Source organism: Pteropus medius, unplaced genomic scaffold (assembly GCF_902729225.1).
Source record: "Pteropus medius unplaced genomic scaffold, Ma_sr-lr_union100, whole genome shotgun sequence".
NCBI lineage: Eukaryota > Metazoa > Chordata > Mammalia > Chiroptera > Pteropodidae > Pteropus > Pteropus medius.
In genome coordinates this window covers 22,617,025-22,643,948 of record NW_024352787.1, presented here as the reverse complement: position 1 = coordinate 22,643,948, position 26,924 = coordinate 22,617,025, and the positions used below count along the sequence as shown (strand labels likewise).

General features: G+C 41.9%; 1 protein-coding gene across 1 annotated transcript in view; it reads right to left on the bottom strand.

Annotated features, from left to right (window-relative positions):
* Window positions 1-6,021: 6,021 nt before the first annotated feature.
* Window positions 6,022-26,924, bottom strand: part of CALN1 (calneuron 1) — a 409,688-nt gene continuing 388,785 nt past the window's right edge. Inside the window, exons 5-6 of the mRNA XM_039849137.1 lie at window positions 17,962-18,118; window positions 6,022-6,388 (exon numbers count right to left, since the gene is read on the bottom strand). Coding sequence (XP_039705071.1) covers window positions 6,261-6,388; window positions 17,962-18,118 — 285 coding nt within the window. The 3' untranslated portion in view covers window positions 6,022-6,260. The remainder of the gene's footprint in view (window positions 6,389-17,961; window positions 18,119-26,924) is intronic.

The following is a 26,924-nucleotide window of genomic DNA, read 5'->3' as shown; positions in this document are numbered from 1 at the left end:
ACAATCACCAGAGATCGCGACTTTCTTCCTTCTGCAGTATTACAAATAATTACCAAGCAAGATCACATATACTGGCACTGCTGCTGTTCCAGTAGCCAGTAAAAAGCGGGGAGAAAAAAAGACTGAAAGTTGTGCTCTTTATTCAGAAGCTTTGTTAGGCTTTCTCAGATGAAGAACCAAGCGCCTTTTTCCAGAATCTGGCTTTGTTTCGCCCCTCTTCTGCATGTATTCTGATTCATGTGGAAAGGTGATCAAATCTCCTTAATTTTCACACTGGCTAAGCCAGGACACATCTCTGATTCTCCCATAAATCAGCAAGACCTTAGGAAATAAATAAAACCTTTTTCCCATAAGACACAACACATTCATCATAAGTTAATTTGCATTGTTTCATCTATAGACAAAGGACACCAAAAGAGATACTTTACTACAACTGTCTCTTGGAACTTGTGTTAAAAAAAAGTCCCTGGTGCAATACATAGGGACTATAGGGACCCTCTCAAGTGTGAACATTCATTTTGACTTGTTTCAGACAAACAGAGTCACAATGGGAGGGCTCTTCTGGTTTACCTTTCCTCTTGCTTTAGAGATGAGAAACCTGAGGCCAAGAAGGGAAGTCGCTCAATATTATCTGGTTAGTGGGTGGCAGGGGCACTCGGGGTCCTGCCTCCTGTGCCCTTCCCAGCTGAGAGTGCTGCCTACACTTCTGGTTCTAAGCTCTGCTCTCTTGACTGCAGTTCAACAGGTCTGAGCCCAGACAGAGAGCCCTGTATTTTGGGCTGCACAGATGTCAGCATCCCCAGGGAAAAGCGAGCCTCCTCTTGAAGTTTCCAGTGCATGTCATTGGGATCAGGTTGATGGGCAGCAGCCCCTTGGCACTCAATTCCCCATATGTTCTCAAAGTAGGCCAGACATATAGAAAAAATGTTCAGAGACCAGCCTCTGCAGCCCTTTAAAAACTTTTTTTTTTTTTTCAGGTCCAGGGATGGAAAAAAATTATGCTTGAATTTTGCACTCCATAGAATATTCCTTCCTAATTATGCTGCTCTTCTACTCTACTGGAAAATTCCAGCCTCTGCATCCTTTCACTTGGACAATAACTTCTAATGTCAGAAAGCCAACCCATCATGCTCAAAGAAAAGAAGTGGATGAGGGCCATGCCAGCAAGGGAGGAGGCTATGCTCAACAAGCTCCCAAGGTAGGCCAGGGGGCAGGAGGCTGTGGAAGTCTTTTCCGGTTTTAGAGAACTGATTTTGTGGCACTAGCAAAACCTGATTCTTTGTAGCTATATTTCAAGCCAACTGAATCAAATTAATTTTGCCTTGAAGACTTTTAGAGCATTGTCATCATGTCCTTTGAGGCCATATAAAAAGGGCCCTAAGCCAATGTTAAGTAGAAACCATAGCTCTTAAAATGACTATGTGTATTAGCAATGAGCATAGGATACTAAGAGAAATGCTTGGCTGGTTTGTATATTCGACCTTCTTCCTCTAAACCAAGTATCTCTAGCAAGGCCACTTAATTGAGGACAGTCCCCCTGAGTAACTTAGTCAAAGGAAGTATGAAGTGAAGCTGAACAGTTTTGACATTTAAATTGTCATGGAGACAGGGTCTATAAGAAGCAGCCCAAATCCTCCTCTATTCTGCCATAACTTTAATTCAAATTGAAAACCCTAGCTGCTAAATGTTTCTTTTCTATTTCTGATGAATTTTTGAGCTATGAAATAGTGAGGGAGAATAGCTATGGCAAGGCCTTTAGGTTATGGACTTTTAGCCCTGTGGGGTCACTGAAGAGGCCAAGAGAAAACTCCAATCTGAAGTCATTTCAGACAGATGTTCTCCGGGGAAGGCAGCTCTGCAGTCCTCCTGGTAATATAACCAGTACGTGCCAAAGCCTGGAAGCTTAAGCTCAGTCCATCTTCATCATCATAGCATTATAGAAAAAGGGGCACCTCCTTTTTGCAGTAGGGTTCCAGACCTCTATATCTCAGTGGAATATGGTGAGTAACATGATCACGATGGGCCTTGGGAGAAATAGTGCAGTTAAATGACCTATGGTTTGAGACCTCCAGCTGGGAGGAGCACAGCTCAGCAGCTTTGTGGGGATAGAGAACAAGGGCCCAGCTGAACAGGGTTTCTCGGCATGCAGCCACCCATGGCCACACTGGCCCACTCAGGGGTGTGCTGGGTGGTCACACCCTCACTCTTCCAGTAATGTCTTCATAGGATCCCAGGGAGGCTCCAGGTACTGGAGAAGAGCAAAACTCTCTTTGATTTATGACCTGAGTCTGGACTTAATCCTAGAAAAGGCATTTGGAATAAAAGATAAATTTCTTTTTCAGTTCTTAGATATATCACTTTATGATTCTGTGGATGGGAGGTTGGGAGGGGTGTTATCGTCAAAATGAGCGTGCCATCTTTCATTGGGTTCTTTTGGCCAGATATAAGAGAACAGACCATTTGTCAAGTGAAATCTGAGACAGGAGCAGGTATCAAGAAAGAATCGCAGTATACATCTTGTTCTCTGCAAATAAAACACCTAGAAACTTCTGAAACCAGTGGGCTTGCCAAAGACCACATGTCAACCTCAGTTCACTTCAGTTCACATTTCTGGCTTGTGGGAGAGCTTCTTAACAGGCAAACAGATGCTTTTAAAGATTGAGTCTTAAAATATTTTTTTGCCTTCCAGATGACATTTCTGACTTTTCGCCCAGATTAAGGGGCTCTTGCTCTGGGCTCTTGGAGGTTTGGGAGGATAAAGATGGGGAGGATACCACCTGGCTCACAGGTAGCTCCTATTCTCCTGAGCAAATGGACAGGCGGGTTCAAAGACAAAAAAAAAAGGCAGAGAAACTATGAGACTTTTAAAGGGTAATTTCCCCCAGCAGCAGGATACGGATGCAGGGAGTTAGGTTGCAATCAGGCAGAACCCAAGTGCTCTTTAAGAAAATGTTCCCTATTTTTGTGTGCCTTGGCAAACTCAGGGTGCAAGAGTTGCCATGGCAACATCCTTTTTTTTTTTTTACAGATTGGTCACATGGGACCCACGCACATTCTGGAAGCCATTGCCAATAGTTCCCATGCTGGGTCCTGTTTGGGAGCTCTGTCTGCTTCCGGAATGATGGGTGACAGTTTCTTTGAGGACCAAGGGCATCAGAGTCTGTATCCCTTATCTCACAAGCAAAATGCCTCCTTGATCATCACTGTGTGGTCTGGGAGCACCCACTCTTGTGACAACAATGAGCAAGCTCAGTCTGCCAGTCACTCAGCTGCCCCACCATAGACTCCTCTGTCTATTAGCTGGAAACAGAGAGAGAGAGTTGGACTCCTTCCTCTCCATTCCTACAGAGGTCACTTTCCCCCCGGACCACACAGCACGCCTTGGGCATGGGGACCAGGACCTTCTGGAATCTTCATACATGAGCGTCATAACTCCTGTGTCAAGGGTGCTGACAGGCCTGGAGCCCTGGAGTACCACTGGTGTGGATAGGACTGGGGGTAGGGCTGTGAGAAGTCAACATCTTGAGCTGCCTGACAAAGAAGCACAATTCTTTTGACAGACCATCCAGGCAAAGCAGCCAGGGTACAAGTCACCAGGGCAAGCTCTTAGCTCTCAAAGTCTCAGGAATGACATTGCTCTGGGTTGTCGCCATACACTGCAGGACTTGGGTGTTAAGTTGAGGTTAACTTAACTGGAAGAAGGTAACTCCCAGACCATCAAAGAGAGTTCTGTGGCTTCCGTGGTGCCCTCTCTAACAGCATGCACAAGGGATGCACTGTCCTAGAATTTTTCCTGGGTAGGATGGCTGGCTTCCTGGTCACTGGGCCCCTGGAAGAGGGGACAAGAGTCCTCTTTAGGGAGAGGATGTTGAGAACTTTGTAAGGTTGTTGGTGCCTCTCCAGATCTCCTTTTAATTTCCACCCCTGCATGATGGCTAATTTGTCTTCCAATGAAGGCTAACACTCAGACCTTCCAGGGTTTCTGTTCTCCATTGGGAGGCAGAAGATCCTGCAGAAAAACAGGCTTTGAAGAAGTACTCATTTTTAATCCTCATCTCTAGCCTTACCTGCAGCATTGCAATCCCCTCTCATGGGCCAGGATCCTTTAAGAAATATCCAGTCTACCTAGGGTCCTGTACCAGCCTCCCTAATAGTATGTGGTCTAGTGGTTCAGGTCCCTCCCACCCAAGTGCAGTTGAGAGAGGGAGAGCCACCTGCTTTGGGCAGGAGCTGTTGACAAAGTTGTCCTATTTGTATTCTGTGTTTGGACCTGTTTTCGTTCAGGATTTCGATCTTGAGGGGCTGTGGTGAGTCAGGCAAGGAGAGAGAGAGGAGGCAGATGTGCAGGGTGTACTGTGGCAGGGCAGGGCAGGCACGAGGGACAGGCAAGCTGCTGCCTTCCTGTCCTGGACTTGCAGGCATTTGCACAGAGGGACTCTCAAACCCCTGGGCTCTTGGAAGCTTATACCTGCTCCCTCCTTCATACTATGGCTCAATCCCTAGTTTTTCTTGTGCTCATCATGAGTATTCACGTGGTCTCCCACAGTGGGGAAGTTCCTATAGCTGCCCCCAGGCTGTTGCCTGAAGTGCTCGCAGAGGTGAATTGGAAGAAGACCCTAAACTTAGACCTTGGATGCTCCAAGTCTGAGAAGGCAGCCAGGAGAAAACTGAGAAGAAAGGGAGGCTTGAGGAGAGGTTCAGGAACACACACCACATCAAAATCCTACCAGCTGCAATGAGAGAGGAAAGTTCTGGTGCCTCGATATTGGAAGAAAAGGGGAAAGGGAGAGAGGGAAAGCATGTAGCTTTTGGATGCAATGGAAGGAAAGAGGAGCAAGACAATTCCATTACAGAAATAAAGACCTGAGCTTGGAAAAGTACAAAGGGAAATAGTACATTAAAAGATTATTGGCTAATCAGACTATGCAAGCTTGAATTAACAGTGGTGGCTGATATGACATCTAAGAAAAGTCAGGAAATTACAGACTTGAAATGCTGTTGAAAACAGACTACTGGATTCAGTTCTCTTCCCCAATGGAAGTATTCTTCAGGCAGAGGTAAACTACCTGTCCAGTTGGCTAAGCTTATTAACATCTTTTTTTTTTCCTCATGGAAATGAGTCAGTTGCAGGATCTGTATGCCGGAAGATTTTATGTAAAATACAGTAGCTTGATTTTCCATTTGTCCGCTCTGGACTGTATTTCTCTTTTTATCTGGGGAAGACTAACTAACAAAGCAAACTGTAAGATGAGAAAAAGGTAAGATGCACGAGAACCTTAACTTACAGAAGTCTTCTGGCATGGAGATGTATTCGGGCTCCACGACTGTGGACGACTGGGGTGTGGGCTGCAATACCTCCTCACCACCAGTCTCAGTCCCGGGTCCCCCAAACTACCTCTCCTGTTCAAAAGAGGCAGGGATGCATGTTAGAGGACAAGCTTATATCAGGAGTAAGAGATTAGGAAAGAATGATGTCACACTCAAGCCAAATATATGTCTTTCTACGTGTCTATGTTATAGAGATGCCCACGAGTATGCTTCTTTTTTCTCTAATGGCAGCACAGGCAGCAAAGCTGGGAGGAATGCTCTCTGCAGATTCCAAAATGCTGGTGCGCGATGGGCTCTAGGAACAGAAAGCCAAGTGCAGATGGAAACAGAGAGCTCCCCAACTCTGCCAACAAGAGTCCTGTAGAAAAGGCAGTAAGAACGGAAGCGAAGGGGGGCAGCTGCAGGCCGCCAGGTGCTGCACCCCATCCAATGGCTTTGCCTTCACTCCTTGGGGATATACACTGGGTGGAGGAAGGAGGCCAGGGCCAGATGGAGAGCCCCCTCTTTTGCAGCAACCCCAAAATCAGTCCCTTGGGACTGAGGGTTGCCCTCGTGGGTCAACAGTTGTCCCCTGGGTTGAAAGAATGGGGTGTGGAGGTGACTGCATGTTCATACCGCTCTTTTGCTCTCTTACACCACCAGCCTGGTTGGCCACTGGAATTCCGAGATGAAAATGAAGTTTCTCTTCAGAGTTCCTGCAGGGCTATTTATTGCATTAGAAAACAAAACCATTAAAGCATTTAAGACAGCCCTTTTGTGTCCCTGCCAAGGAGATGAAGTGGATTTGCAACGCCAGTTGCACTGCAACCTCGGGTTCTTCACTGAACTGTGCCACTGCATGGTCCTGATCTGCGTTTGAGGAGGAAGTCTGCCTGCAGGGCATGCGCATGCGCGGTGAGCCGGGAACGTAGCAGCGTGGTGGCGGGAGGCTGCTACTCCATGCCGCTGCGCAGGATCTGGTTGGCAGCAATCAGCATGACGCTTATGATGAAGGCCATGGCGAAGGCGCAGATGAGGCTCTTCCGGACGCAGGTCTGTCTGTTCTGTTTCTGGGAATGCACTGGGGGTGGGGGAACACAGGGCAAAGAGACATGAGGGGTTGAGGGGAGAGAAGAGAGAAATGACACCGTGAGACAGGCTGCACCTCTTCTTCAACAAGCCCAGAGTCCAGTAAGCCCGGAGCCCAGTCCATAGGATGCAGACTGGTCAAGTCAGGCTGACAAGCATTTCTGGGACAGCTCTCAGAGGAGACGGAACATCATGTGTGAAATGGTGAAACTTCTACAACAAAGACATGACAGCTGTAATGTTCAGAGTAAGGTATAAACTTTCAGATACAGTAGAGTTACAGCCATTGTACTTGGGTGGCTGCTGGTACAAATGACTCTCGGCTACCTCTGGAGTTATTTCAGATGTGCCCACAAGTGGTTGTAGAGAGGGGTTCCTGGGCAAGCAGCATCCATATCACACAAGTGTGTTTAAAATGCAGATTCTCAGGCGGGACCCCACCCCAGATCTACTGAATCAGAGACTCTGGGAGTGGGGCCAGTGATCTGTGTTTAGGTGATCCTGGTACATGTGTGCTGAAGTCTGGGAAGTGGGGACCACGTGACCTGTGGGCGAGACCAGTGTGAAGCAGACAAGCACAAAACCTGCTCAGACCTTCCCGAGGCAGGGTGTCCCCAGCTCCTGCAGCCCCAGGGCTCCGACCTTGGGTCCCAGGGTTGCGTTCTCTTAATCCTTTTGTTGGGCCAGGTCTTGTACTCCCATTTATAATGCGCATGTGACACCATAGTGGGTCTCAGTCACAGGCCTTAATTAGTGGGTTATGGACTTAATTAGTGGGAAATGTAAATAACAAGTAAAAAGCTTTGATAGAGTGTGCTGAGAAAGAACGTCTCTTTTTCAGGCATTGCCTCTCAGGCCAGATTTCTTTTCCTGCTCTTCCTCCTCCTTGTCTATGCCTCCTCCCCTCCTGGTCCTGGTCCTGCAGTGATATTTACACAGTTTGCCACTTAGTTTATGGAAGAAATCTGTGCCCTGGAGGCAGCTGGGAGGCTACCTACACCATAGCTTCTCACTGAACCAGCAGCATCAGTACCATGTGGGCTTTTGATATAAATGTGAATTCTCAGGCCCCCATTGCACAAATACTGAATCAAAATATCCGGGAGTGGAGGCCAGGCATTTGTGATTTAATAAGCTCTCTAGGTAAGTAGGGGCTGGGCCCCTCCCAGGTTTTGATATAGTATGTCTGGGTGTGTGAGAATCTGAGTTTGAGTTGCTGGGGACAGGAGGGGTGTGTGTGTGTGTGTGTGTGTGTGTGTGTGTGTGTGTGTGTGTTGGGGGCAGCAGTGCACACGTGTTAAGGACTTTAAGTATTGGGGAAGCTGGTTCTTTATATTCAGATGTTAAGAAACCCAATGTTAAGACAGAGAATACTTTCAGGTTACCTTCCATTTTAAAAAGGGTCCTTCTGCTAGACACACCTTTAGAGAACCTAAAAATCATTCAATTTCAAGTACCTTTCCCCTTTGACATCTGTGGCTCCTCTAGATCCCTGGAAATAACAGGAAAGCAGTAGGAGTCTGGCCGATGTGTCCAAAGGCAAATAGAACTTTCCCTAAGAGAAGGGGTCTCAGGGGCTTGTAAAGGGGCCTCTAAAGATTACACAGACCCGGGAGTTTCTCCAGCAAGCCACACTTCACAGACACAGGTCCCCGGCGCAGGTCTCAGCTCCTTCACCAATACTTGTTGGTTATTTCTGCCATCATCTCTTAGGTCTTGTCTTGTTATCTTTAATTCTTCTGAATCCCCTGGGCTTCTGCTTCCCTTGATGATCGAAAGTATTTTTGGCCAGTTCTTTATTTGCTGATCATGTCTGGATTTTAAAATCTTATAGGTTTTTAGCTGGAGGAAGAAAATTCTTTTGTGCAGAGATGTGCCTCCCCCCAGGATGGGCAAATGTAAAAAGATGCCAGCCCTCAGGAAGGAAAAAGGAGGTGGCATTTGAGAAGGAAAGGACTGAAGCAGATATAAGATATGGATGTGAAAGTAGTGTATCTAACACTTTCTGAGGACTGGCTAATTTATTCTGAGAAGCTCCTCAGCATAAAAATGCTTCTGAAGGTAGTCATCTACCTTTTCATCCTGAGGGCTGGCAAAGGCTTAAGGAAAAGAACAGTTGTGTGATTGGGCTCAGGGGGAAAGTTTTTGCTGAAGCCCTTTTTTGTGAAGGACATTCAGGAAAAAAGGTTACAGGCAACAGGATTATCCCCAGGACTGAGGCTGCCCCTTTGATCTAAAAATCCTTAAGTAGCAGGAGGGGAGAGATAAAAGAGGAGAGGCCTGGAGACCTAACAGTTTGCATCTGAGGCCATGCAAATCTGAAGCCAGACTAAAGTTCTGTAAGCGGAGTGGAGCTGCCAGCTCATTTCTAGGTGGCTCTGAAACAGGTCATCATTTGCCCGTAATTCAGATTCTGTGCCTTAATGAATCCTTTATTTCCATTTCTGATGTCACCATGAGTTGTGTGGCAGAGTGAAAAAGTAAGAACTTCAGAGCCAGATTCAAATGTGAATCTTGATTATCTCACATCCTAGCTGTGTAACTTTGGGCAAGCTAATTTCCTGGGCCTCAATATCCTCACTTATAAAATGGAGGTAATAAGATCTACCTTGCTGTGAAGATTAAGGACATAAGATGGTACTGCAAGACTGTGCCCAATGAATGAATTACCTTTTTAAACCTTTTAAAAACCTCAGTGTGTGTGGGTACTCGTTATGTGCTCTATGTAAGTAGTCACAGAACTACAGAGCAGCAGTCCTTTGTGAGCTGGGTGTGTGATCCTCATTTGAAAGGAGAGGGACCTGAAGCTCCAAGAGGTGAAGTTCCAAGTCATTTGGCAAACGGTGGAGGTGGGATTTGTGCCCAGGTCTTATTTAATACACAGGTTCAAAACTTCTGCACAAACTCTCTCTTCTTGATCTTTTCCTTGGCAGTACAAGGTTCCACAACAGAAAGAACTGAAGAAAAGAGACTTTGAACACTTGATGTGGTTGGCAGAGTATAACCCAGAACTAATCAATGTGTTTGTTGAGAATAATTTAAGACCTGTCTTTGGCTATCACATATTTGCGTTGCACTATATTTTTGTATATTTATTTATTCTCTATGTCTATACTTTGTTTCCCCAACAAGAATATAAGTCAGCCTAGGATGAACTGTGGGTTGAGATCTGGTTTCTTCTTTCAACTGCCACTTAGGAGCAACCCTGGGCAAGTGACTGAACTTCTCTGAGCCTCAGTTTCTCACTCTGTAAAAGGACCTAATAGTAATTCTTCTGCTAATCTCAAGAATTCTTTCAAAGATCAATGAGCAAATAAAAAAAAAAAAGAAGTGAAAGCTATGTCCAACTGTGACTTGCTAGAGAAATGCAAGTTTTCCTTCTTGCATCCCCAGAGGGCAGGAGGAAAGCCCTGTTTGTTTTTCTCCTATTCCTTGCAGCCTCCAGCACAGGGCTGAGAATACAGAGGATGATTCCAAACCTTTGCTCTGGTCCTTTCCCTCATTAATTCATCCTGAACTACAGCTAAACTCACCTTCCTAAAGCAGTGCATATAATGCATCACCACGCCCTGCGATGTTCCTGCAAAGTCCTCTGCTGCTGGGAGGAGCACTGTTCTGTTCCTTCCAGCTCCTAAGCTCAGTGGGTAAGGCCACAGATCACCTTCTATTCCTTTCTCACTCTTCTCCTAGACCACCACACTTCCCCTCCCCAGCAACCTGTCTCAGCCAAGCAGGTCTCCTGGCTGTTCTTTATGTGAGACTGTGGCACGGTTCACACCATTCCCTCAGCTAGAGGTATCCCTGACCTTCCACCTCGTTAGTTCTGGGCCTGACCCAAACTTTAGTGTCTCATGAGGCTTCAAAGGCCTGATGCTTTTATTTTTTAAATGGTCTAGCTGTTGATATTTATTTTTAATTGAGATAGAATCCACTTACCATAAAATTCACCCTTTTAGAATGTACGATTCGGTGGCATTTAGTACATTCACAAAGTCGTGAAACCACTACGCAATTCCACTCTAAAAAAGCCACTCCTCATTCCTCCCTCTCCCCACCCACTGGCAATCACTAATCTACTCTCTGGATTTGCTTATGCTGGGCATTGTATATAAATGGAATCATACAATATGTAGCCTTTTGTGCCTGGCTTCTTTAACTTGGCACAATCTTTTCCAGGTTCATTCATGCTGTAGCACGTAGCAGTACTTCATTCCTTTTTATGGCTGAATCATATTCAACTAAATGGATGTACCACATTTTGTTTATCTATTCACCAGTTGATGGATATTTGGGTTGTTTATATATTTTTGGCTCTTATGAATAATGTTACTATGAACATTCCTGTACAAGTTTTTGTGTGGACATGTTTTTAGTTCTCTTGAGTACTAATCTGAGAGTCAAATCACTGGGCCATATAGTCACTCTACATGTTTAACTTTTTGAGGAAACGATTCCTTTTTGGATCTTACTGAACACTGAAAGGGCAATGCTGAGGGCGATCTTTTCTGTCTCTCTTCCCAGCAGGTCTTGAGCTCTCTTTCTAGCATAGTACCTGACACAGAAGGAACCCAGAAAGTACAAGAGAATGAAATGTGAGCTGGGGAAGGTTGACACAGGAGGACATAGAAGTGGGGTTTCCTGTTTTCCTGAAAGCTTGTTAGCAGGCCCCAAACACTGACAGCCCTGGCTGCCACTGCAGGACCTGGATTTGTGAGCTCCAGGGCAGGCTCTTCCTTCTCATTATTTTAACACAGATTCACACTGCTCTACTCAGCAAATGACAGGGAAGTCTCTTGGATTTTCTCCTGGAGACAGGCGTCTATATAGATTTTGCCACTAACTAGCTGGGTGACCCTGGATATAATGTGTTCCCTCTGGCTTCAGTCTTGATATTTAGAAATAGGGCTGCATATCTTCAGAGGCGCGGACTCCCAAATGAGGCAATCAGAATCATAATAATTCTGATAAATTGCCCCAGCATAGACCTACATAAGTGATATTTCTGGCACAAAATTTGGGACTCAGAAAGGTTAAAACAATACAAAACCCAGCTTAGGTGATTCTCATAATAAGCCAGAGCTACTAGGTCTGGGAGTTATTATTGCTCTGTGATCCTTCCAGGTCTAACATTTTTTTGATTCTATGAAACTGGATATTTCCATAGCCTAAAGTGGAACTAATTAAGAGCTTTCGAAAGAGATTTTTCTATATATCAGTGATATCAAAAACACCCAGGCACCCAAGTAAGACCTGAAGGTGGAGGTGGAGGTAGAGGATGTGGTCCTTAGTATGTGTTATGATGCTTTCATTAAGAGGAAGAGGAGCCACCTCCACAAGGGGGTGGGAGCTGGTCCCTTCCCAACCACAAAATCATATTGGGTTTTTAGACATCAGAGAGCCGTGTCCCACTATATATCTTTGATGTAGTGGTCAGGCATTGTTGTGGCCTTTCCAGAAGTCCTTCCCCTTTTTATAACAAAATTCATCTTTGGTTTGCAGATTTGTACCTCTCTACCTAGCAGAACTCTCAATTCAGAGCTTTACCTTTCCAATGTAACAAACCAGACTGGCCAGGTAGAGTACCCCAAACTCTTGGCTTGGTCCAGCATTAGGCACACGGGCCAAGCAGGTTTGATAGGAGCCTCCTTCTTGGAATAGAGATGAACCTCGAGAGAGAGAATCCTATTACTTTGGGGAGAGAGAGCCTTCCCAAGAATGAAGCCAACAGAGAGGAAAGAAGGGAAGAGAGAAGGAGAGTAAGAGCGAGAGAGCAAGGTCGGGATGGGGAGAGAATGTTGCTTGAGCTTTTTGGGTCCAGGTCAGCCAAGTTCGTCCCTTTGACTTCTATTATTTGAGCCAGTGATTTTTAGTTTAAGGGGGCCTGGGCTGAGTTTCTGTGACTTAAAACACAGCGTATTGACCAGTACTTTTGGTAATGCCAACTTTGGCAAGGACTTGATTTTAGGAATGAATATGTCAAGAGGATGGTTCAGTCCCTATAAATATGGTCCCTACCCCATCCTTCAAATATGTTCCAGCAGTACATATTCCGCAATGTCTCCAGGTAAAAAAATAACAGTAAGAGGAGAACTGGGGCTAGGGACTGGCTAGTTTTGTTTTTTTGTTTGTTTGTTTGTTTGTTTTTAATGCTTACTAATATGTTAAGCTTTGTACTAAATACTGTCATGTGTTACTTCATTTAATCCTCATAATAACCATGTCTTTAATTATATGATTCCCACTTGGCAGATGAAGAAAACTAGACTTTTAATATTTATTTAATTGCCTAACTTGAGTGACCTATTATGTGGTGAGACAGGATTTTAAGCCAACCCCATCCCGAATACAGAGTTGGAGTTCTTAACCATTGTGTGGATTTATCAAAAATAGCTCTCCAGGTCTCCTGAAGCCCCAAATTCCTTTGGAAACTGTCTCCTGTCTCACTGCCTGCCATGGACCTCAGCTACACCTTAATCTACAGCTACCCAAGGAGAACAGGTTTTATTTCAGGAAAGGCACAGCACTAGGAGAGCTGGGAACAGATGGTGTAGATGACATATCATGCCCTTTTCATTTGGATGGGCATGAAGTTCCCAGTGTGCATGACCAGGTGATGAGTCAAGTCTCTCCATCCAGGTGTGTATTTGACAGCCAGACAGTAACATTGTGACTTCGGCAGAGATAGCTGAGCTGAAGACCTTGGATTTGGCCACAGAGTCTTTCTGACCTTCCACTGAGCCTAGAAAATTTTGAATCTAGATATGACCATTGTTGTCCAATCTTTGCATTAGATAAGGAAAATAAGTCTCAGAGAGTTTCGAAGTAAGTTACCCACTGTCACATAGCTAGTCTATACAGGGCAGAGAACAGAACCCACATGTCTGTACAGGGGTCCTCTGGGACCACCTGGCCTATGTCACCTCCCTTGCCATTGCACTCTTGTCCCACAGACTGAGGTGCTGAATGGTGCAGAGCAGCTCTGCTGTGTCTTTCACAGAAACTTTAATTCCCCAGTTGATAATCTTTACTTCACTCTTCTGTGCATTTTGTCAGGATGTCTAGAAAAATCTGACAGCTGGCATTCCATTTAAGGACAACACTTGGGTATGTGTCTTGAAAGGGTTCACACACAGATCTTGTTGTACTTCCACCCAACTTCCAAATATGGCATGATTTCATTGATGATGAAATGGAAAATGAGCAAGGACGATGAAGGGATCTTTGTAAGGGATCTTCGTAATGCTTATGCCCAAGGAAATGACCCAGACAAATAAAGAAGCCAGGGCAGGACTTTGTCAGGTTGATCTGGGTTCAAATCCTGACTTGCTATTTGACTTTGGACAGATCACTCCACCTTGCTGAGCAGTTTCCTCATCTGTACCACAGGGGCCACAGAACTGATCTCTCAGGCTGTGCCCATAGGTCAATGGAATGTGTTAACAAAGGACCAGCACTTGGCAGACATACTGAACAGTTTTCTTCCATCCCTTTCCTCCTGGACTGTATCAATAGGGATTAAGTAGTAAGCATTTAAGGCAAGCACTACCAAACTTAATATATATTTTGTCATAAGAACCCTTAATAAGGATCCGTGACAGGTGCATATGTTTAATGCCCATGATTCAGCCACAAGATCACTTAATTCCACATAGGTCAGCAACTGAAACCAAATAATAAATTACAAATTTGTCTCTCAGTGTCACCAAGCTTATGTTCACCAAAAACAAAATATGTGGTGATTACAAGTGGTTGAACTGAAGCAAAACATTTCAGAACTCTCTTATGTAGCATAGATGGTGCATGGGCATCATGAGTAGTGACATAATTTTGTATCTAATTCATTTTGATGGATGCAGACCTATATATTTTTCCAAATTATTAGAACACGAATACTGACAATTAACACCCAAGTACATTGAGCATAAGTTAACTTAATAAGGGAATTCAAAAAGATCTGAGAGATTAGGATTGCCTGAAAGTCCTACTTTTAGCCAAATATTCTCATTGGATGGGGCATGTGTAGACTTTCTTCTTGCTTCCTCCTGTCCATACCTTAGGATAAGGTAGAAAAATTGCTGCTTACTTATGATCATAGAGCCCTCCTACTATAAAGATAGGCAGATTGGAATGTGTGAGGGGCTGTTATGTGTGTGTGTATTTGTCGTTTGTGCTGACCTAAAAAGCAAACAAATGAAAACAAAATCAAGCCAAAATGAAAACTGAATGGACAAAAAACCCCTAACCTTCCCATCAAGGGCTCTATACTCCATGGGCTCCTGGCCTATTTATCTTCTTTAATCTTCCATTCATGCAGAAGGAATAAGCACTATTTCTTGATTTAATGGCCAGAATCTGAACACCTTTGTAAAAGTATCAGACCCAAGATTTATAAAAGTGGAAAATATAATCACTAACATAAAATGATGCCGATGGCATTTGGAAATTCTCCTATTAATTTCTGACTCCATGTCACATGGGTTGCCGACAGCAGCATTTTTAAACCTTTTCCATACTCTAGAATCTCAATCTTGAATCCAACTTTGCTAACCTCAAAGCCATCTGATGTGGGTTTATCTAAATTCCAACTCTGTCACAAAATGTCTGTTTTATGAACTATCTCCTTCCTTGCTCTGAGACAGATGTGTCCTTTCACCTTTTTAAGGCAAGCACCTTCTGCATCTTTAAGTTTTTGTTAGTCATTGATCCCTTCCTCTGATACCACATAGGGCAGGGTTTCCAGTGTCCATGAATTACAGGCTCTACAGGAGAGCTAATCAGCATGTACGTACTTACTGCAGCAAGGCTCCAAAAAGAGTGGGAGGAAAGGGCTTCCTGGTCAAGGACCAGCAAGAGCGGAAGTGGCCTGAGCAGGGCCCTGGAGTCTGGGGGAAATGTCTTGCCCACTTTATTCCCTCTCATTGGTCAGTGTGGGTTATGAAGAAGATGAGATTTGAAGAGCAACGACTTCCATCGCTTTAAAGAAAGAAAAGAAACCACCTTGCTCTTTCAGAGTAAGATGCTGGATTTACCAAGACTTGGCATGGTGGAAGCTGATAGGTGGGTAAGGGATTCAAGATGTCAGTTGGGCGTGGCTCAAGTGACTGGACAGAGCTTGTCACCTGGGCTAGGGAAGAGAGGGCATCAAGGAGTTGGCAGCTTGGGAGACAGTGAGGGCCCAAAGGCCTGAGAGGGGGGTGAGGAAATTTAGGAGGCATGAGCCATGCAACTGTATCATCAGGCTGCAGTAGGAGCAGGGAAAGGTTCAAAATGCTAGCAGGTCCCTGTTTGTGGGTAGCAGACGTGGCAGAAAAATGGAAGGGAGGCATCCAAGATCAGCCACAGGGTCTCAAATGGACTCTCAGTCCTAGGGCACCAGGGGATGAACTCAGACCCTGTATATTCTTTCTTCCTACACACCTTTGCCCAAAATACAATCAGGTAGGCCCTTTCCTGACCATGGAGAGGGCTATGGGCATTAAACATATGCACCTGTGACTTAGATCATCATATCCATGATTGGAAAAATCTTAAACTCAAATGCATAAACCAGCTTGAACTTGTAATAAATAACCAAATATAAGACAAAAAAAAAAAAAAAAAAAAAAGAAAGAAAGAAAGAAAAAACACTCTCTGACATGAAAATATGCAAAAGGGATTATATAATCAAGGTCACAGAGGTACTTCCAAAAAGCAGTGTGCTAATAACAAAATAATGTTTCTTTTATTAAATAAGATCATGAATTTTAAAGCATTTAGTACAGTGCCTGCCACTTATCACTTATCCCCTCACCCAACGATAGTTGTTCCCAATGTTATATATGTATGAATCATTAAAGCAGACCCAGTAAGACTCCATTTAGAAATCCCTTTGTCAGTCATTTATTTCATTAATATATGAGCTTTTGAGTAATAAAAAGACATTGCTTAAAGCTCAGATTACTTCCCAGTGCAGTCTGACCTTTTTTTAAATTACTAAGACCTGTGACATTTCTCTGAACAAAACACTGCTCCACAAACAAAGGCTCTTGTAGAAAATGCCCAGAAATATTCTTTCCTTCTTTCTCAAGAGTGGTTGCTGACAGCGAGGGACTAGAGCCCCAGATGCTTCCACTATTTGAGCACATAGTTTTCAGCTAGGAATGAGATGGAGCAGGGAGTCCAGGCCTGTTGTTTTACCGAGTTTTAGTCCAATCCCTGCCCTCTTCACCCTCCCAATCCCCTTGCCTGTCTGGCTGGAAATGGCATTGGGTGTGACCTTCCTACCCTGTGTGTTCTGTGAAGCTTCAAATACAGTCATTGATCCTATGGCCTGCATTACAAGAAGGAACACCAAGGCAACTTCTGGACCGCAGCTGGTTTCTGTTTGCTGTACACAGCACTTTTGAAAATTTTACATTTGAATGTCTTTACAAGGGGGCATTGCTCTCAAGTTTACCCCAGTCCCCATCACTCCCTATTTCCCTGGCTTGAGTTAATTTAGTTTGTCATCTTGGAGTACAAGCCATCTCCTGTTTCCTCTTGTCATGGCCTTTAATGCTGCACACTAATGTAGCAGCGTAACCCAGACAGGGCTGATTGGGGCCCAGGTCTTAATGAACCGCTGTGGCCACCTGGACTAGCTCAACCCTGAGTAGCCTCCCCACCATGGCTCGGCTAGCTCTAATGTAGCAGTTCCAAGACAAGGGAACCAAATGGCATTCTGGTGTCTATGTGATTGCTTATTTGTATATATTGACTTCTGACTATGTTCAGCAAAATATTTTTTTAAGTAGTTTAGCCTTTTTAAGAAACCTCAGCATTGAACAAGTTAAAAATTGCTTGGTACTCTGCTATACTGCTTTAATATATTTTAAAAATTCTAATTGTTAAAGCAACTCTGATTTTCAAAGTTGGAAGTAGGGATTACATTGTGTAGCTTCCCTGAAAAACTCTACTAATTAGAGGATAAGGTAGGCTGTTTTGTTTTTTGTTTATTTATTTATTTTTTGTAAGTTTTCTTTCATGAGCCCAAGAGAAATGGCTTCTCATGGGTCCCTTCTTAGGCCCAGGACAACCTTATTTCTTCTGTAACTACCTGACTAAGTTCATGAGGGTCCCTTCATGAATATGGCCCTTTTTGGCCAGCACATTCAGAGATCATAGTATAGAGGTCCAGTGAAGTAGGGGGAATTATCAATGAGGAAACACACTCAGAGAAGGTACGCTCCTTCCCAAGTCACACTTTACTGACAGTCTAACAGGCTCTTTCTACCACCCCTGCAATCCCCACTAAGTAAAGGCAAATACCACAAAGCCACACATTTAATCACAGACCTTCAAGAGTCACTGGAGGAATGGCAAGGTCAATGGAAGTTTTACAAAAATGCAGACTTTGGGGAAAAAAATAGAAAAAAGAGAAACTAGCTGCATCTTTGTAAAAAGGGTCATTTAGCCTCAGCTCTGGATTCTTGGCTTTAGTACAAGGGCACTCCAGCCCAGGAGACTGTAAACACATTTTTTATACAGAGGATGTGGAGGTGTTGGCCTGTCCCAGACCAGGAGGAAAGCAGAAGCAAGGGTACCTACCACCTTCAAACTCTGTCTGGCAGTTCCCTGAGGTATCGTTCAGGCTCTCCTCCTCGTTGATGATGATGTTCTCAATGTCCTTCATTGTTAAGTGGTCCCGGAAGGCATGATAGAGGATGTGCTTCAACTCTTCCAGAGTTATCCTTTGCATGTCGAACTGTGGAGATAAAGAGGAGTGAGAGGGTCTTGGGCACATAGGGGTGAGAACTCTGCTTGGGGCCCGACCAGCAAGCCCTAAAGCACTTCGTTGGAAACGTCCCAGCTTTTCAAGACATCAGATGAGCAGTTTTCCATCGTGTTCAGCTCCAAGCATACTTGTGAACTTGCAAGAACTTATTGGGATACAGTGAGTGTAACATATTCCCCTCAGTTGAGACTCTTGGAGGAAAAAATGCCACCTGGTAGTTTGGTTTCCCACTCATCCAGCCATCTGCTGTCACCCCTCCACACTTCATGTACTTTAGAGTTGTGTCACACTGCAGACAATGCATATGTCTCTAAAAATTTTATAATCTCTTAAGAAGCCAGTAATTCCCATCTTGATTTAAGTATGTATCTTTTTCTAACAAGATAAAATGCAAGTTCAAAGCCATGTTTATGTGGAAGAGCAGCTGAAGGGGAGGTGTAGCATTCCCAGTTGTGTTCTTCCCCTCCTAGTGACAGCATTATGCTTTTCCACTCCGTTTCCATCAGGTTTAGTTATGTCACTTTCTTAGCCAGTGAAATGTTAAGTAGAAGTCACATATGCCACCTCCAATTAAAAGCTTTAAGAGACATTGTGTGGTTCTATCATTTGTTCTTTTTTTCTCTGCCTTGAGAACAGCATGCCCTATACAGGGGCTGTTCCTTCTGTCTAGGTCCCAGAATGAGGATAAAGTAGAAAATACCTGTAGATATCCTATAAAAGAAAAATAATGTGAATAAGAAATGCCCTTTGTTGTTATTAACCATAGAGACTTTGGGCTTCTTCGCTACTATTGCATAACTTGTTTTCAGTCAACAATACATAAATTAGTACATAGAAATGAGAGGTTACCATTACACAAATTCTAAAATATGATGTATGGTTTCCAGGGCTAGGCAGTGGGAAATAAGAAAACTGTTATTGGAGGTTAGAAAAATAACAACTCTTATTATGCAGTAGCAAAAACATTTGGTAAAATCGTGGCCTGTGATAACTTATAGGACAGATAGATATATATTGCATAACTTTTTGGCTTTGAGAAAAAAATCTGGGAAACAGCATGTCTAGTTGGTTGTAACTGATTGCATCTGACAGGGTGCTACAAGAAAGAGATGCGTTCAGAAAAGAACTGATTGGTTTGCAAGCCAGGAATAGAGAGAACTCAGAAATTCCTGGACTTGCAGGAAAGAAAGCAGTTGTTTCTCGTCTCCAACTAGGAAGAGATAAAGTTGAGAAATGCTTTAAATAACAATATAAGCCTATTAAAACAAATCAAAATGTCTTGTTAAAACCTCTAAATGTGTTAGATGACTCTCTCAGGGAGCTGGGTATTAGGTTGAGAGAGAGGTATGTCTTAAAAATAATTGTGGATGTGGCTATTAGCTTAAACCAATTGGAATCAAATATATAAAAATACGACTAAGTATTTGAGAGAGCTGTACTGGCCAAGAGCCAACAGTCTGGGATTAAAAGACTATAACTCTTCAAAATGTATAATGATCTTTGGGTTCCCAACCTTATGTGGGCATAAGCAATTGCAAAGATGAGCTACACAGATCTCAAGAAGGACATATTTTCCAATGCTATCATTACATGAGTACAGGAGTAGCAAAGGCTGAATCCCCCAGATGGTGACGCTAGGAATTAGGCTTGAAATCATGCAGTGAAATCAAGGGCAATTTCCAGGACATAGAACTAGGGTCTAACCAAGGGATATTCCTCACCCCAAGTTCTATCCAACAAAGTTTCAGAATTGCTCTGAGTCTTAGACTGCTATGTATTTCTCATTTTTTTTTTTCTTTCTAGACAGGAATGATTGTGTAGTTGGCCTGAACCTGTCCTACCACTATAAGTGAGTGTGTGTGGGAGGGTTAATTTGTCTTCTTAGTTCACATGTCTCCAGATCAAGAGAAGCCACACCTGGATTTAATTTATCTCATGAGGTTCTAGATCTTAAATGTTATGTTGTAATTGGATGAGACTTTTAGGGTGTCTCCCATGGGGAGGAGATGAGTATATTTTGTGGCTGAAGGGAAGGAAATAAATGCTTATGAGCAACAGTGTGGGCTGTAACAGGTTATATTATTTCCAATTATTTGTTTCCCCTACCTGTGAGAGAACTATATCTCCCTGCCCATTGTCATCATGCTTTGGCCAACTAGAGGAGAGTGAAAGTGATAAATGAAAGTGGCAAATGTCTCAAAAGCCATTGCACATTCTACCATTTCTGTTTTTCTTCTGCCACAAAAACATGTACACTAAATAGGGGCTGCTCCTTTCTCCTGGGTCCTGGAATGACCACAGCGCGGAGCTAACCCATGACGCACATGCAATTTGAGAAATAAGCCCTTGATGTTAGTTGCTAAGACTCTGAGATTCCATCAGTATAACTGAGCCAAGAATGAATACAGAGACCAATGTTTTAAGTTAGTATGGATCATGATAAAAGAAAGTTTTAGATTTTTTTTCTTTCCTTGCTTGCTTTGTAAAGCAATTTCTGCTTTGTTTTAAGTATGCTCCTAACTTGTTCTAACAAGTTAAATTGGGTTACTGAAACTAGCTGGAAATCTAAATGACTAAGTTCAAAGCCATTTCTATGACTAAGAGCGACTAAAGAAGAATGTGTAAAGTAGATTTGTTTCCTGCATCCCAGTTTATTGACTATAAAATTAAGTTTTGATATACACTCAGGATTGAGCCTTAGATTTGACAGGGAAATATGTGGTTGTTAGCCTGGGTGAGAAGGCTAGCAGAATGCATGGGTGAGGGTGATGAACCTCACAGAGGAGAAAATTGGGACCCATCTGCCATGGTCAGAAATGAAGAGTGACAAAATCAAAGATATTATGAGAAAATGAGTAACTATTTCCTTGAAGACCAACAAAAGGACTGGAGTGCCTGGAAAAACTCTAACCAACTGAGAGTTTACTTAGATTCAGAAATTAGATGAACGGAATTGGACTGGGGCTGTGAGAAGGGCAGGATAAATGCAGATTCCAGAAATCTATAGTTTTCCTTTTATTTGGCTATCTGGGTCATCTTTTAATGTTAGGATACTAGTATTTAAAAAAAATAGTTGAGTAGAATTCTATGTTTTTTATATTGTCAGCATTGATCTTTTACAAATTTAAAATAAATTCCTAAAAAACAATATGGATGTAATGCCAACAAGTATTTCTTCTATGATTATCAGTCCATTTAGCTTTTTTCCTTAATTTTGGAATTTTATATTTTTTCAGAAAACCAGTCAAAAGATTTTCATTATTATTATCATGTAACTATGCACAGTACTCCCTTAATTTTAAATTTGAATACTTCTTATATCTCATTTTGTATTTATAATCCTATTTGTTTTTCTTTCTTCTAGGTTTCAGTTTTGTTGTTTTACTCTGCTTTTAGTGGATCCTGTTTAATGAACGTGGCCTGTACATCTCTTATTTTTAAGAACCTAAGGAGTTTTCCATTATGATGGAATTTCTGTAGGGTCAATTACACAAATATATTTATCTTTATTAATTATATTATGTAGCCTTATAATTATAATCTGCATCTTCTAGAACCTTATTTTTTTGAACTACTTGATTTGTCAAAGACCATGAGTAACATATTAAAGTCTGTGAAGAGAACTGTATCTCCATAAATTGTTCTTATAGACCTAATGTTTTTAAATGAGTCCTGATATTTTAAAAATATTTAAAAACTTTTAAAAATAAAAATGATGTTAAAAATAATCAATTTAAATTATTTAAATTGAATAATTTCATCGGTGCCAAAAAGATTGATTTCCTAATTCAACAAATAGTTATTGATGATTCTGTGCCAGACACTGAGATGGAGATACAAAGATGAGCAAGACACAGAGACACACATCCTGCTCTCAAAAGTCAAGCAAATGAGTAATTTTAATGTGACAAGTGAGGCACAGGCTGACTTAGAAACCCCCGGGAAAAGGGGAGCGGGTCTTAGAAGGCTTCCTGGAAAACTGGTGCGCCACCTGAGACCTAAAGTAAGAGTTTGCCAGGTGAGTGGGGCCAGTGGGAAGAGGGGTAGTGGAAGGGAGAAGGAACACCACACCAAGGCCTAGGGTGTGAAAGTGCTACATGTTCACTGACTGGCCATATGTTGAATGAGGTGAGAGCTGTGGGTAGGGTGCTCATCAATAAAGGCCTGTAAGCCAGGGTGAGGAGCTTGGTTGATTGTGTTCATTTTTACTTTTTTTTTATTTTGGTAAATATATATAACATAAATTTACCATTTTATCCACTTTTAAGGGTACAATTCAGCCACGTTAAGTACACTTACATCATTGTACAACCATCACCACCATCCATCTCCAGAAAGTTTTTCATTTTCCCCAACTGAAACTTCATACCTGTTAAACACTATTTCACCATTCCTCCCTCCCCCAGCCCCAGGCAACCACCATGCTACTTTCTATAGAAAATCAAACATGAATTCGACTGCTCTAGATACCTTATGTAAGTGGAATCATACAGTATTTGTCTTTTTGTGACTGGCTAATTCACTTAGCAAAATGTCTTCAAGGTTTCTCCATGGTGTAGCATATGTAGCATACTGTAGGATTTTCTGCCTTTTTAAGGCTAAACAATATTCCATTATATGTCTATGCTACATTTTGTTTATTCATCCGTGGACACTTGTATTGCTTCTACCTTGTGGCTATTGAGAATAATGATGCCGTGAACATAGGTGTAAAAATACCTAGCCCTATCCCTGCTTTCACTTTTTGGGAGATATACCCAGATGTGCAATTGCTGAAACATATGGTAAGTCTGTATTTGATTTTCGAAGAATGAAGCTTGGTTTTATCTTTTGGGTAAAATGAATTAAAGCAGCAGTCTCCAACCTTTTTGGTACCAGGGACCGATGCTCCTATGAGAATCTAATGCCTGATGATCTGGAGTGGAGCTGAGTAGGTGATGCTAGCACTGAGGAGCAGCTGCAAATACAGATGAAGCTTTGCTTGCTGGCCTGTCACTCACTTTCTGCTGTGTGGTCCAGTTCCTAACAGGCCACAGACCAGTAGCCATCTGTGGCTTGGGGGTTGGGGCCCCCTGAACTAAAGGATTTTCATTAGAGAAATTGCCTTATCAAGTTTGAGCTTGAGAAAAATTATTCTCTTTTGGTACAAAGGGCAGGACAACCAGATAGGCTATAGAAATAACAGGTTTAGAAATCACTATGGACTATGGAGAAAGAGAGGGTTCAAGAGCCATGCAGGAGAGAGGCTGACAAAACTTGATGATTCATTGTGTGTGGAGTGCGAAGGAGAATGATCCAATTAGGATGACACTGGGCTTTATGTTCAGCCGAATGGTAACAGGGAAAACAGGCTTACAGAGGAAGGTGACATGTTAAATTTTAGACATGTGCATTGGAGGTTCCAGAGGGCAGTCCAACAGAACAGCCCAGAAGGCAGCAAAATGTATAGATATGGGCTAATGATACAGATTTGGAAGTTATTTGTATAAAGAAGATAATAGAAGTCATCAGAAAGGATGGCAACATCCGGGAAGTGAGAAAAAGCCCAGGAAGGGCATTGGGAGGACATCAAGATAAATAGGTCGTCAGCCTCCATTACAGAATGGGCAGGCTGTGTGTGATATTGTGATTTATAATAAATATATATTTTGGTCTTTTGTCCATGATTCCTAGCTCAGTTCTCAAAGCACTTAGAATTTCCTAAGTGATAATAGCAATGGGAACATCTTTTGTGATAATAGTCTCTTGTCCTCAGTTCCTAAAATTGCTTCAGAGCCATAAACAGGTATCTGGCTATTCATAACAAGCATCTTCAACAACAACTCAGTTTATGTTAATGAGGTGACTTTTGGAAAGTCCCTAAAGATAGAGATGCTTGTTGCCATGGGAACCAATCATAAACAGGGTTGAAACTTTCAGTCCCATCCCCTGACTTCCTGGGAAGGAAGAGGGGCTGGAGATTGAGTTCAGTCACCAATGGCCAATGATTTAATCAGTTATGCCTATGTAATGAAGTCCCCATAAAAACTTAATAGGAGAGGGTTCAGAGAGCTGCTAGGTGAGTGAACCAGAACACTTCCGTGTGCCACCATGCTGGGCCCCAAACTCCACAAGGACAAAAGCTTTTTTCGAGATCTCCCCATGTATCTTCATCTGGGTATTGATTTGTATCCTTTAATATCCTTTGCAGTAAACCAGTAATCTAGTGAATAAACTGTTTTCCTGAGTTCTGTGAGTCACTCTAGCAAATTAATCAAACTCAAGAAGGCTCTAGCAAATTAATCAAACCCAAGGAGGGTGTAGTGGGAACTTCTGATTTACAGGCATACCTCAGAAATATTGAGGGTTCCATTCCAGACTACCACAATAAAGCGAAAAAGCAAGTCTCACAATTTTTTTTTGTTTCTCAGTGCATATAAAAGTTATGTTTATACTGTAGTCTATTAAGTATATAATAACATGATATCTAAAAAAACCAAAGTATTTACCTTAATTGAAAATACTTTATTGCTAGAAAGTGCTAACCATCATCTGAACCTTAAACCTCATGAACCAATGTCTGCTAGCTTCAAACTTTTCTTCTGCAGCTTCCTCACCTCTCTTAGCCTTCAATAAATTTGAAGAGAGTTAAGGCCTTGCTCTGGATTAGGCTTTGGCATAAGGTCAGGTTGTGGCTGGTTAGATTTTCAATCCAGACCACTAAAACTTTCTCCATATCAGCAATAAGGCTGTTTCTCTTACTTATCATGCATATTTTCCCTGGAGTAGTAGTTCATGACACCCATAACAAATATAATAATGAAAAAAATTGAAATGTTGTGAGCATTATCAAAATGTTATAACCGGAGACATCAAGTGAGCAAATGCTATTGGAAAAATAGCTCTGGTAGACTTGCTCAATACAGGGTTGCCAAAAATCTTCAATTTATAAAAAATAGAACCTCTGCAAAGCATAATAAGCAGGCACAACAAAACGTGGTATGCCTCTATAGCCAATCATTCAGAAGCATAGGTAACAACCTGGACCTGCCATTGGCAACTGAAGTGAAGGGTAGCCTTGTGAGACTACGTACTTCTGGAATCTGACTGATGCTATCTCATTAAATGGTGTCAGAATTGAGTTGAATTGTAGGCCACCCAGCTGGTGTTGGAGAATTGCTTGGTGATGCGGGGAAAAAACCCATACATTGGAATTGGGTGCAGAACCATAGAGTGCCTTTTATCAATAAACACAATTAATCATTAAAAATATTTAAGTGTCTTCTGTTTGAAAAAAATATTTTTTTACATCAATGTGTCTATGCTTATTTTCTTTCTGTATAGATTTTCTGCCAAATGTTTGTCTCTCTAGTTTTTAAGCTTTCTGTGTTATATTGAACACATCTCTTTAAAAAGGTATGTCTCTTACAAAGAGACTGTGCATCTCTTATAAAGAGAATAGAGTTGGATTTTTAAAAAATCTAATGGGGTTCTTTGCCTTCCAATGATGGAATCTAATTATGTTTTCATATATTGTTATAACATGTTGGGCTGTACTTTCGTTATTTCATCTCCTGCTTTCTAGTCTTCAAACTTCCTTATGTTAAAAAACAAACAAACAAACAAAAAAATCTCTACAGTTGTCCTAGTTTTGATTATGTTGGTGGATATCTTTCCATTTATCAACCGTATTACTCAAGCCATAATTTCTTATCAAATTCAATAAATTAAATTGCATTTTCTCATCTTTCCTTGTGTGTGGCAAGAAAATGTATATACCTTTTTTTTCCTTCCTTACCTGACACGTTAGTCTTTGCAAGTTTAATTTGAGATTTATTATGACATGTTTTCTACTATTTGCAACTTTTTCTAGAATGATACTTGGCTTCTGCATTTAATTTTGCAACAAAATTTATAAGAGCTACTGCTACTTTCTTACATTAATTGATTTCAGTGCTCACTTCCATTTTTTTTATGATCATTCCAACCCTGAGTACTTGAATTTCATCCAAATAACTGCTAAAGAACTTTTAAAAATAATTTGATAATGAAGCATTTGTGAACATTACATTTTCTGAGTTCTTATAATCTGATAATACTTTTCCCCCTTTCTCCCATGACAGACACTTAATTTGGTATAAAATTCTAGAATATCACAAAATTTCTCCTCAAAGTTCAATTGAAATATGTCCAGTCCTTTCTGTTGTTTAATGTGGGGGAGGAACAAAGAGGTCAGAATGGTGGCCTAAGTTTTACTTTGAAGATCATTTCTTTCTTTTTGGACACTAATAAAAAATATGTCTTCATATATGAAATTTTAAAAGAATGTGTTCCATGCCATGTTAAGCTGTATATTTTTGCATTAATTTTGGCTGGAGTATTTTTTGTGAGGAGGCTTAATATTTAGAACAACATCATTTTCTTCCTCATTACTGTTTCCTGAAAACCACTTTGATTATTGTCTTTCTCCTGTTCTTCTAATACGCTCCTTCCTCTGGAACACAAATCATTCTTAATTAGATTTTTATTCTTGGTTTCTGTGTTTTTCATCTTTTCTCTAGTAATTCTCATCTCTTCGTTTTGTATTTCATGTCACTAATTTTTTTTTGTACTGTTAATCCTGCTTCTATTTTCTCTAGTAAAGATGTTAATACTGCACTTTCATTTGGTCCCTTATTACTTTAGTCCGTTTCCTTTGTGCCCCTGATTGTTATGGTTGCTGCTTTAAAAAAAAAAAAAAATCAAATCTCTTGCATTGCTTTTAAAGACTAAAGTATTAAAGAACATCAAACAAGCA